The 13,506-nt window shown below is 35.8% G+C and overlaps 1 protein-coding gene and 1 pseudogene across 1 annotated transcript; both read right to left on the bottom strand.

Moving 5' to 3' along the window:
• Positions 1–6: 6 nt before the first annotated feature.
• On the bottom strand, positions 7–5,331 carry LOC111366610 (acyl-protein thioesterase 2-like). The gene is made up of 9 exons (XM_022987348.1): positions 5,063–5,331; positions 4,739–4,853; positions 3,748–3,784; positions 3,500–3,569; positions 1,976–2,080; positions 1,471–1,621; positions 1,061–1,143; positions 214–307; positions 7–136 (listed from the first exon to the last, which is right to left on the bottom strand). The coding sequence occupies exons 1-9, from the start codon at positions 5,091–5,093 to the stop codon at positions 64–66; spliced, it is 759 nt and encodes a 252-aa protein (XP_022843116.1). The 5' UTR covers positions 5,094–5,331; the 3' UTR covers positions 7–63.
• A 2,458-nt stretch (positions 5,332–7,789) lies between these two features.
• The window catches only part of LOC111366525, a 9,268-nt pseudogene continuing 3,551 nt past the window's right edge, over positions 7,790–13,506 (bottom strand).

The raw sequence follows: 13,506 nt of genomic DNA, 5'->3' as shown, positions 1-13,506 counted from the left end.
ATTTTACTGCAGATAAAAGATTTAGCTTCTACAAGTTTTTGCTCTCCAATGTTAAAGTAACCTCTATAGCCCAAGTCTTGCATTTAACCAATTGCAGACCTCATCCATCTCTTTAGGCACAGTATAATGACCAAGCCTGTACACACAAAAGATTTATGGCATACTTAATTTCACTACTTAACAGGATTGAACACTATGCAATAGATAAAATACCCGTCATAGTATTTAAATGCTAGGTTTTGAAATCCAGCTAAGCTCAAAGCATGATTCGACCTTTCTCCATGTGTATGAGGAACCACTTCATCACCTGTTAAAAGGCAAAAGTGAGGTCAATCAATTCGTAGAAATCTAGGAGACTTTCATTAGTACTTGTACATACACACACATCAAACAGCAACAAATTAAGGTTTGTTTTCATTAGATTTGGGTTGGCCATACATTTTTTTTGGTCACGTCATTAAGTTCATTGCTGGATCTAGTGGAAGATCCTGAACACCTGCGATGTGCTGTATCAGTTTTGGTTTACTCCTCTCTAATCTAGTCTATTTTACTAATATATCCGCCATAATTTTTCACAGCCCTCCCAAGCCTCTAAAAAGGGTTGTGGTTGGTTGACGAGCGACATAAAAGTTCGTCTGATCCTATTCAATGAATCCTAATATACATTTCGCTGGGGTGATATTTTGATGAATTAAATGGAATATGTATAAGATTCATATGGCCAACTCTAAATTTGTTGAAACTAAAACTAGTTTGTTATTGTCACACGTGTGTGCACGCGCACGATAACGCCAAACAAATGGGTTATAGGATCATCATAATGTCGGCTCTTCTTGTTTAATGACTAGCAGTTTTCCTGTGAATAATAGTTCAGTTTCTCAGTATTGCAGAAAAACAAAAGAGCTCCTAGATAAATCAAACAATTAATGTTGAGGATGAGGATTTCTGACCCATTTTCGACGTGCATTATTGTGTATAGGAATAACAAAGACATTTAAGGAATTTAGAATCTAACAAAAATATGAAGTATTCAACATCTTGGAAAGCAGAATACACTTACAAAGTCCATGGCACAGCAAAATGGGAAGAGATGCAGCACGTCTTGCAGCCTCATGTGATCCTTGGATCTTGTTTCTCATATTTCTGATAAAACATGAGTAAGAAAGTGAGTCTTACCATGTATGAATATTGACAACGTGTTTGGGAAGATGAGCTGGACAATATTGGATAGTATTAAGGAACAAGAAGTGTAAATCGTACTATCCAATCTAGTGGAGACACCGTGTTAAGAAGAAACTGAATTAAAAAATTTATTCATTAGAATGTTCGTTATTGCTTACCAATCATACGCATGTGACATGTTTGATAAGGTAGATTAAAAACCATTGGATAGTATTAGCGAAGATTTTTGTTCGTGTATTGTCCAATACAATATTGTGTACTAAATATGCATTGAGAAGCACATCCTACCTAGCGCCAGGAAGCCAACCACTTAAACCAATAATTGTCCTTAGGCAAACAGGGTAAGGGCTGCCATTTCCATAATTTCCCTGTGCAAAGCAAGTTGCAGAATAAAGGGCAGTGGCAGCTCCCATACTGAAGCCTCCAATACCAAGTTTAACTGTATTAGACGCAGTGAACCGAGATTTAGAATTAAGGATATAATCGTCTTTATAATACAAATCAATGGTGCTACAAAATTATAAAGTTGGGATCAATGGTGTAACCTTACCAGCATAAAATTTTCTAGTATGATGAATCTTACGTCGTTTGAAATTGGTGAAAATCAGAAAAACGGGAGACAAGAAAAAGATACTAAAGGATTCTTATACTGTATGCAGTAGAGTGAACTAGCTGTCATATAGTCCTCTCTCTCCTGCCCGTTGAAAAGAAATATTATTGTATTCCTAAAGTTCAATAAGCCTTTGGATATTAGTGAACTGTGCTTAGATGGAAAAACAGCATTATATCTTACTATCAGCAGGCTCTGTAGACAGTAAGTTTGCAACATGTGCTGCTGAAGAGTCTAAACCCTCTAAATCATCTGGACAATCTTCTGAAAGCTCTCCCATATCAAACCCTGAGTAAAATACAAAAAAGAAACGTGGTTTTAAATAGTAATTAATCAAAATCCCCGAACTTAAATTATTCCGTATACTCATACGGGAAATGTTAGAGGTACATAATTTTTTGTATATAAGAGTGTCCACTCTTTCACGTGGATGGAGCCCCTCGAATAAAATATTGAAGTGGGCTCCACCCAATGTGAGAGGGTGGATCATAGTTAGAAAACCCGGACTAGACCGGCCGGTTCGGTCTGGAACCCGTCGGACCGGACCTGACCCTGGTCCGGTCTATGGCTGAACAATCAGCCCTCTATCAACCCGTTTGAAACGCCGATTTTTCATAAAAACCAGGTACCACTTTCCCTTTGACCTGACCAGGTCTTTATTAACTTGTGTTTCTTTCCAGTTTTCAGTTTCCACCTTCCCGGTTTCCCCACTCCCGTCTCCTCACAACTTCTAAAACATTAGGGATTGTTGCAAAATCAAAAAGCTAAGCCACCGTCTCCAATCTCTTGCAATTCAACAACTCCAAAAAATCCAATCTCTAATTTCAAGTTTTAAGATATGGAATCCATGAAACAATAGCCCTCATGTTGCAGTGGTTGATGAACAAGCAAGCCCAAAAGAATATGAAATCCATGCGAGTAGGGGACCTTTCTTTTTTTTTTCTACCATTCGGGCATGAAAGCCGGTTGCGTGGTGGGCGTGGTCTGTGTGGAGAAGGATGTTTGGAGAAAAGTTTGTGAGATGGGTGGTGGATATGATGGGGACAATGGCGGTCATTATGCTTAATGGTGATTAGGGGGTGCTCTAAAGGTTTAGTTGTAATTACTGACTTTTTGGAAGGGGTGCTTCTAGGCTAGCAAGTAGCAACATCTTTATTTTGGCTATGGGGGATATGCTCTAAAGGTGTTTGATATTTTGTAGCAAAGGGGATATGTTAATAGTTGTAATCACTGCAACGTCTTTATTTTAGGCTAGCAACATCCTTATTTTGGCTATGAAATCTTCTATAATGTGTGATATGATGATTGGAATCAAGGAACTTTAAGCAATTTTTGCATCTTAGAGATGTAATGAATGATTGGGTTTAAGGATATTTAAAAAAAGTCTTGAATTTAAGTATTTTGTTGATGAATTTCAAATTTGCGCCATTGAAATATATGAAATAAGATTTTTTGTGCAACTTTAAAGTGATCTAGTGTTTGTTGATTTTTTTTCATAAGGTTGTTCTTTAGCCACCAGAATAACATAAGTAAATTTAGTTGGTGGTAAATATATTTGACGAGAATTGATCCATCGGTTGAACCACCGGGTCACCGATTGACCCGTTGCGTTGTCCGGGTCAATGCCCAATTCGGGTCTGATAAGTATGGGATGGATACCCTTATGTATAAAAATTTATGTACATGTATCTTTATCCATTCTCTTACATGCAGTGCAAGGAAATCCACCAAGTAAAGCCACAGGGCGAGTAGGAGCAGTAGGACAAATCCATTTTATCTGCAAATTTAATTAAATTCAACACAACAATTAGCAGGGTGAGATTACAACAATCAACACAATAACTTGTTTACAATAAATTTAGGTCGGCTAGTTAGTGGGGTGGGGGAAATCTTCCCTAGAGGCTGATGGTGTAGTTATCAATAAGCTCTAATGTATCTCGAAGAAATTATCTTACATTTGGAAGAGGGAGACTTTCCAAGAGTTGTGACCAGCTGTGGAATAAAATTCAGAAAAAATATTAGGCAATTCATTTCTTTCTTGCTGTTTTCAACCGTTAAATAATTGCAATAATAACACTTAATCAACCTTGCCAAATATGCCATATGTAATTCTGGAGCATCAGTTCTTTCTCATCACATCAATTTTTTTATTTTATTTTTAATTACGAGTAATTTTACAGGGGTAAAGCTTTATCCCATCTACTGTATTTTTACAAGAATCTCAGTGTAGAAACATAGCCATGTTTGATTTATTATATTATTTTATTCTCGTACAATGATTTTAACCTTTTTTTTTTTTACCAATATTCATAGCTGTCTAATACAGACTGCCAAACATGTAACACGTGTTTAGCACATGATTAGCTTGATATAAATTATGAAGCCATTGACTTTCTTTTAGATCAACCTTTTCTCTTCCTTTCAAAAAAGTGCTTCGTTGATTACCACTTTATGACTACATACAAATCACAAAGAAAAGACACTAGTAAAAAGATCAACACAGCACGCCAGTGATATACAAACAGTGCTAATTTAAACTTCTCTTCATTTTTTGCCTAAGAAGGATTGAGAAATTGAAGGGTTAAACCAGGTATATTATAATTTATATACTCATATATTTTCGTATAATACTGGGGTTAACAGTATAAATCTTTTTTTGTCACTCTCTTCTATTTATTACTAGATCTAGTGAAAAATATAGAGCAACGAGATTCTTAACATATATATTATTCTGTAGGAGTTTTATCAATTCTTACATTTTCAGTATCTCTAAACTAACTCAGAATGAGCATGTTGTGCTAAGATTAAACAAAAGCAGAAGTACTTTTTGGAAAAGTAATTAAGGACTTGCTTTGTACAAAAGTTTGTGAAAAGAAGTTACTTTGAAACGTGTCTGTGAGAAGAAAAGTACTTTAGGTTTAGCCAAATATGCTAGAGAAATCCTACCTGGAACCATTATCACCAAGTCCATGAAGCCAAACTATTGTAGCCTGGTGTTTCCCTTTAGGCCTTACAACATATGTCCTCCCAAACTCAAATGCCCTTCTATCAGTTCTACTTCCTGCAAATTTTATTCATGAAAGTCATTCTTATATCTATCAGTCAGATAATCTAAAAAACTTTTATGGCTTGTTTGGAACGTTAGACTGTATAGGATCGAAGGAGAAAATAAGTTATAACTATTATCCATTACTGATTACCCAACATGTTTCTTAACGAACACTAACATAATCATTTAATGCTAAAAGCAAAGAGAAGTTTCCAACTGACCAGAGCCCATAGATGAGTTTGTATAGCTCATATTAGCCACTAGAGATGGAATTGCACCTTCCAACACTTATAAGACAGCCTAGTAATGGTAAACTGAAAATAGGTAAATGCAATGAGGACAACAGAAACTGGCAGTCCCCTATTTATACTCATAAGTTAGGTTGAAAATATATACACAAACATATATTATGTATAGAGAGAGGAGGTGGGTGAGGGCATCCATGAAAAGGAGAGGTAAAGAAGATGACAAAAAGTGGGCAATCTTTTCATAAACAGAGAGAGAGAATCAAAGGAGAATAATAACAAGGCAGCAGACCTACATTTTTTACAGCATAGAAGAGAATCAATACTTATGGGCTGTGGTGGCAGATAAATAAAGACCCCACAGCTGAAATTTCAAGAATATTTTCTGAAAACTTCAAGGAATAATTCAATTTGGCAAAATGAAAATCTTGGCCTCAATCATTTGTTTATGTATTTCTGATGATTGATGGATACCCATTAACTTAAAAATTTTAAAATTTACCTATTCAATTTATCATCATTGTGCCACATCATATTTCTGACACTAATGGGAATAATGTGTTTGAATAAACCAAAGCTATGAAATCTGGTGGTGCATGTTTTCTTAATGATATACATGTTTGTTTGTATATATATCATGCTTCATACAAGCATGTGCGGGCATTGAATTGCGTCTGTAGTTGTGACTGTCGTTGCACTACAAATTGTTGCAGTATACTCTAGCTTTCCTCGTGCTTGACAAAAGCAAGTATATATTGGTATCAGAAAATATAGAATTGTTGAGTTACTTGGACTTCTTGGACGAGAGAGGAACAATAATAGGAAAGGTCCATGAATCTATTTCTCTCCCTCTCTCTCTTGCTTTTTCTTGCTTGCCACTTATAATTGGATAACTCAAGTCTAACATTCATAATGAGCTTTACTTAGCAAATATCACCCCTTCAAGATTTGTTTGTTTTATACTCACGAGAGACTCCCAAAGCGTTCGAAGAGTCCAAAACTGGACCTTTCAGTGCATGACATATGGTTGCTTTCGATGTTAGTGTATGTCATGTCACTAAAATTACGAGTGGCGCGCGTTTTCAAAACGACGAGTGATGAGTGACGAAAGGATAGCATTTCGTGAAACTTAATGACAACTTGAAAAACTTTTAAAATTCAACTGTAATTGGATAACATTAAGTTTAGTGGGATATATATGAAAACATTATCGATTTGAGGTATTTATAATTTTGAGAAACATATATATATCGCGTGTGTGCACACATATATATATCGCGCGCGCGCGTACACAAACATATATATATATATATATATATGAGATTCATATAAAATTTCAAGATATGTATTGTATTATTTATTTATTGATTTAGAATTATCAAAATAATATTAAAAATAGAAATATATTTTATGCTTGACTTCACGCTTTGTCATCCCTTGAGTCTTTTCGAAGGCGGAGTAAAACAATTGGCACAAAAGAGTTGCAAGTGACTCGGACAGAAAACTGGTGGCCCGTGAAGATTGGATCTTTCAGCCCATTCAATCTCTTTGTTTTGTCGTCAGCTGGGCCCACATTTTATTCAACAATCATTCTTATCGTGGACTAAGTAAAGTAATTAACATTTAATAAGGTCTTAATCATGAAGAATTTGAAACTAATTTCGTTTAAAAATGGATTATGGGATTATATGTTGGACTAACTTTCAATTGTGCAATGATGTGCAAAAGCCAAAAATGCAGGTAATGTGTTTCGTTTGTCTCATTTAAAAAACAAAATATATATATACACCACTCGAGATACGTTTATTTAAGTTTACAAGAAAGTCGAACTTACTTTTGAATAACTTCTTATCTTATTTCTTGAGTGTATAGATATAATTATAACCTTTCTTTTTTTTGAAAAAGTTGCGATTTTGTCAAGTTAAGCATAAGAATAAAGAGTTTATAAATATAAATTTTTACTTATTTTATTCTTTTTTTACTATAGAAGGGATGTCGTCGTAAAAATAAGTACAAGAATAAGTTCGGCCGACAAAATACCTAAAATATGGTAAGAGTATCTTACGTTTTGATTAAGAAGACTTCTTTATGTCATTTCTCCCCTCCTTTTAGGAAGTAACTTTTGTATGTCAACTCCACTAGTCCCAAATACAACAAAAGGAGAATCCACATTACTTAGATACTGTTAATATACTCTAATTTTCCTACTTAATTTAATTAAAGATAAAGTATATGCCATTAGCACTACCTACAATTTTATAAATTTAAAAAAATTGAGCGTAATTCTTTGTACAAAGTCTTGAAAAACAATTTACTTCAATTTTGCAAAATGATATTCTTGTAAAAATGTAATAATTCATTAATTTTGTTTACTATTTTATTTGTTTATTGAGAGAGAACTAAAGCTTGGCAGAATCTTGAAAAGATTTATGTTGCAAATTTTCCCCTACAACGGTTTTAATCATGAAGATTCTTGGTTTTTTTCTTTTAGACCTTAAAAATTCATTTTTATAGCTACTAGAATTTTAGTTATACGAATAATGAACCTACGAGGGAAAACTCTGCTACAATCATTACATGTACGAAAACATAGTTGCAAGATTTATTCATCACATTTGACAAAATTTTATATCATTTGTCCATCAATCTATATAATCCTCCTTCATCCAACCATATTATGTCCACTCGATTGGCCAAAAAAAAAAAAGGAAATTGGGGAAATGAAACAAGAAAAGGGAGAGGAAAAAATTACACTTGAGAAAGGACTAAAACCCAGGTGGGGTGGTGGGTACCCAAAAGGAGACTCTTCCTCTCGAGATAAACTAAAGGAGAAAAAGAATGAAGTGATTTTGAATTTCATGAAATGCTTCAACTCAACCTCCTTCATTTGATGGGGCCTGATGAAGATCAGAGAAGCCAAACATTAAAATTATTACACATTACCTGGAAATCAAACATCAGATGGCAAAATGAACGAACGAAAAATGTTTCATGTTTTGATTAAAGATTGATTTGAAAAGAAACAAAACTACTAATAATATTCATCCAACTAATAATTGTGCTTTATATTTTATTTTTGGGTACAATACCGTTACTTCTTGAAGTTTACTGCACCAAGGCAATTGTTTAACAAAGAAGAGAGCTAAGACAAGCTCAAGTCATTCAAGGACGGTCTTTTCCACGAGAAACTGATGCCAGAAAGGCTGTAGCAAACCTAGGAGTTCTATTGAATTTTATTTATTTATTTATTTATTTTACCCTCTCTTTCAAATGAGACTCGAACCCAAGTCACTGACCTTATAAGGCTTTGCTTTTACCACTTGAGCTAGGCCTTTATCTCGAGATGTAGTAATTTTTACATATACAATCTACTTAATATTAAAACCCATGATTTAGATGTCCTGCACCAAGGCAATTGTTTAACAAAGAAGAGAGCTAAGACAAGCTCAAGTCATTCAAGGACGGTCTTTTCCACGAGAAACTGACGCCAGAAAGGCTGTAGCAAACCTAGGAGTTCTGTTGAATTTTATTTATTTATTTATTTTACCCTCTCTTTCAAATGAGACTCGAACCCAGGTCACTGACCTTATAAGGCTTTGCTTTTACCACTTGAGCTAGGCCTTTATCTCGAGATGTAGTAATTTTTACATATACAATCTACTTAATATTAAAACCCATGATTTAGACGTATGTAGATAAGCCGGTGGCAATCATAACCATGCCCATCTGCTTTTTCTTTCTTCTTTTTGTCGTGCGCAAGGGAATTAAAAGAACCATTATTTACACATGGCACGACTCCAGGGAATTTTATAACCATACCCAAGGTTAGACGAAAGAAAATTATTTTTGCTGCTAAATGGAAAAAGAAATAAAAGTATATGCCACTACACACCAGGCCTACTAAAATCAAGCTAGATTGAAGGTTTAAGTAAAACTGATTGGCCATTCACATTAACACGAGTCGATTCAATATAGGTTAAAGGTGTCATGTAAGAGGGTAGAGAGTGCAGATTATAGAATTTTTTAAAGAAACTACATTGAGGTAGGTAGTAATCAATTGAAAATGTATCATCGTGTCTGTCTAACCATGCAAAGGAACTGGCTCAATTCAAACTTCATTAAGCTGAACTTGCAGAACCAGAGAACAAGAAAAGACAGAAGGAAAAAATAGAAAACAAATATTAAATATGTTAAGCTAAAGCTTTTGCTCTTTCAAACTGATATAATTACTTAAATTATTTAAATTATCTTGGAGATTGGAAAACCCATGTGTGGAAAATCACATAAAATACGATTAAGCATAGATATATTAATGGACCATGCTACATGAACATTAAGGGCTACATCGGGGGCTACATAATGGACATGCTGCCGCACCTCAGGCCCACAGGCGCCTCACCAATCGCGAGGCGCCGGGTGTCCATTATGTAGCCCCCTATGTAGCCCCTTATGTTCATCTAGCATTTTCCTATATTAATATACAATAACTAACAAAATATAAAATAGTTAGCCAAAAACTGGAACAAAAGTAAAGACCTGCTTTTTATTTAACCACAGATATGGAGAGTTTCTATAAATGGTGACTTCAACGTATGTGTGTGTACACACACACTACCCAAGATAATAGGATCTATTTCCTCAAAAATTTTATATACGTGAAATAAATGAAAGGATTCTACATCAAAATTTCAAAACCACAAGACATTTGCACAGTAGTGATGGTACAGAGAGAGAGTGTTGTTAAAATACCTTGTAGAGGTATAAGACTTCAGTTGTTAGCTAAGAAGCATCAAACCATGCACATCGATTAACTGCTTGAGTAATCTCTGTCGGTAGTAGAGGTTGAACCAACTTCTTTCCAAGTGAAATGCGTGATAGTATTCTTGCAAAGGCAGGAACAGTTCTCTTGACAAGCTAACATTCAGCAATACGTTCCCCTTCAGTCTGAGTGACATGCCATCATATATTATTTCCAGAGGTCTGTAACTTCTTCACTGACCAAAATTATTTTGGAATCAAATGAAATACTTATTTTCAATCATCAGCATCATAATTATTCCACATCAACATAGTATTTTAACAATTTATGACTCCACTAAAAAAGGGAAATGAACTCCCAAAAGCTCCAGGGTTGTACATTCTTTTCCTGTGGCCTATGAACATATTACAATTAAGTTATCATCTACGCACATCAATTGTTACATCTTCTTTTACCAATATCTACAAGCTTTTAAACTTTATACCTATTAATTCATGCTACCCGACATACCTTATCAAAAGATTTTTTCCAGTGCATCATCAGCACAAAATGAAACATTTGTTCCTTTTGTACTGAATTATGCCATCCTTTTTGAGAATGAGAAAAGTAATCACTTGATTATCAAGTTTCTAAGCATTAGGCAATTGATTTTCCTCCTAATCCTTCCTGCATGGCCTTGATGTCAAACCCCAATCAGGCCTGTCAAAAGCAGCAACCACACAACCAACCTGCTGAGCAAGAATAATGTCCATCACATTTCTCCACTAGAAAACTCCCCCTCCAAACCCATGCACTAAAACAATTCCAAACAGTTCATTTGTTTCCAGATCTGTTTTTAAAATTATAGACTCCAGCTTTTTGAGTTCATTCACCAGTTTCATCAAGCCTTTAGATAGCGGGGACACTGGAGAACCATCTAGTAGAGGAGTGCAGAGAGAGAAGTTGCTATGAATTTTCCATGTGCGGTTAGGAAGGCAGTGGATGGTAGGGAAAGACGAGGCGGTCCAGGCATGCTTAACTCACAGTGGATAATTAGTCCTTGGCAAGGAATGAATAAGCTATATGAGCAAGTATTCTAACTGGAAGTTCGCCTTCATAACGAGCCAATCCTGGGGCTTTTCTCCTCATTTCAGAGTCACTTCTGAAGTCTTCCAAGAAGATGGAGTGGGCGACCGTGGAACCCTCTGAAAACCAGAGAAAGCAATTTTGCAAGAATCAACCTGTTCAGGTAAATAGATCAGTCAGGGCAAACATTTTAAAATAACCTTTTCATATTAATGAACTCTAACTATTAACTATCCAATGCAACTGAATCGTTGAAGCAAGCTCATTCACCAACTTAAAGCTGACAAATTGAGCTAAATGACTATACAATCAGTGTCAGTAAAAAAAAATTGTGAAAACTACAAAATACACCTCATCTGAACAGTATATTTAATTTTGATAATTTAACCCAACTTCTACAAGAAAATCAAATTAAATTTATATTACTCTACCATTGAGAAGAGGAAACCAATTTTGATGAAAGTATTGTTGCGTCATCGCCACGTTGCCTAAGTAGAACCCTGCCAAAAAATGTCAACCTTAACCCTCTGCCATGTCAACACCTTATCTGTGGTGTAAGTTATGCCTTGTGCTGACTCTTGCCTTCCCGGTACAAGTCGTGTGGCCACCAAAGGCTAGGCTGAGGCAGAGGACAGGATGGCCCCAAGACCATCAAAATCTTCGCAGCCCTGGTTGTCGGCTAGGCAAGACAACGGTCAATGTCAAAACCCACTGGAAAGATCACAACCCATCTTCGGAAATGATTCCTCCTCATCAACTCCTCTCCGAGTCCGAGGATATAATTTCCCCCAACCAAAAAGATAAATCTTCATCCCAAGTCCTTGGCTTGGCAGATACTTTGATATTTACTATTGAAACCCAAGGTGAAACACTACCATACATGCAAAACACATGGGCGGGGTATGATGCAGCCACTCTCTAATGCTGTCCACGAAAGTCAGGAATTTGACTTATGGTAGACTTGACTATGTGAGGCACCGCTGCAGAGAGTTCAGCGCGGTCATCACAACACGGGTGGGCGAGGTTTCAAAGGTTCTCACCCCACCCCAAGCCACTCCAAGCTTTATAGAGGGGAGCTTCAACTTCATCCTCATCATCTTGTCTCCAATACAATAACTCTACATAAATCATTATTCACACACACCATATATAGGCCATTTTAAAGCTTTTAAGCTTGTACACAAATTACCTATTTTAATCATGACAAATACTTCTTCTGTTTACTTGTCAACCTTACGAAATTCAGCATCGACAAACTTAAGGCAGGAGAATATCACAAACTTACGGCTTCTGGTTCAACACCATGAAAAAGAAGCTTCCTCCTAGCTCTGCAGCTTATTCTATAAGCTACAACAATGTGCCCGAGAGCAAAAACTACAGGAGAGAAACAATACAGGCATCCCCCAGTACTTCAAATGGAGCATCTGCCTTGAAAGAATGGCCGAAGTTTCAATCTCAAAATTGACAGTGACAGGACAGGCCTTTGTGGAGAGCAGAATTGTGGAATTGATGGAGCAGAATATTACAGTTCGTAAATATGGCCCATGTGAGAGCATCAGACCATCGCACATTGTATATACATCTGTTCCCATTTGACAAATCCACGAAAGAGAGTCAATTAAACGTCTGGAAAGTAAATATAAGAAGACCAATTCGAGTTAATCTACTCATTTTACATTGATCAAAACCTCCCAAAGACTTTTTCTTAAGCTTCCTTACGTTAATGGGAAAGATAATTCAAATCTTACACAACAAATATGCCTTTCTAAATTTTTTCACCCATAATATCATTCCATTCACGCTATAATTAGAATGGCTCCTCAATGAAAATAAGCAATCGGTCGAATTATCGTGGAACAAAGTATTGATATTCAAAGACAAATCTTCCTAACCGACATATATGACATTCTTACAGGTGATTATGAGAGATCTGATAATGGAGACGAGAGGAATATCCGTCAACGAACTTTTGAAACCGTAACTCTGCAAATGCTCTCGAAAACTGTAGCAATTAACGCAATTGAAGCTCGAAACCAACGCACACATCACCGCCACGTCGCCTATAGCCACCATGACCGGCAACGACATTACTGTTGGGAATTGATTTAAACATGCACAACGGAATTTAACAAATTTCAATTTCCATTCAGGATTCAGCTTTGTATTTAGATAAAAACTGTGATGAGAAATATACGTTTTGTGTGATTTGCAAACTCTTTCGCGTTATTCCCTTCCAACAGCTTGAATCTGCCTCCCACAGCTGTCCAATTGTGCAGCCTCCAATGAAATCCACACAGAGAGAAAACAGCAACTGTTAGGGTTTCTTTCTTGTGATAGCAAGAACAATGAATAACTTAATGGACCTCAAACCCTAGCTGCATATATATATAAACCCAAACGGACCCGACCCGGTCCGGTTCAATATTTAATTAATCCAATTAATCAAACCCGGTCCGTGAATTAATTAATCCAATTAATTAATTCGGGATTATAAATAAGAAATTCAATTAATTAATTTATCCAACGATTGTTAAATTAATCAATTAACAATTTGCAGTCTTCCAATTCTCTTTTGTGTGCGACCCATTAGGTTCCC

The sequence above is a fragment of the Olea europaea genome, chromosome 1, assembly GCF_002742605.1.
Source record: "Olea europaea var. sylvestris chromosome 1, O_europaea_v1, whole genome shotgun sequence".
NCBI lineage: Eukaryota > Viridiplantae > Streptophyta > Magnoliopsida > Lamiales > Oleaceae > Olea > Olea europaea.
This window is presented reverse-complemented; position numbering and strand designations above follow the sequence as displayed.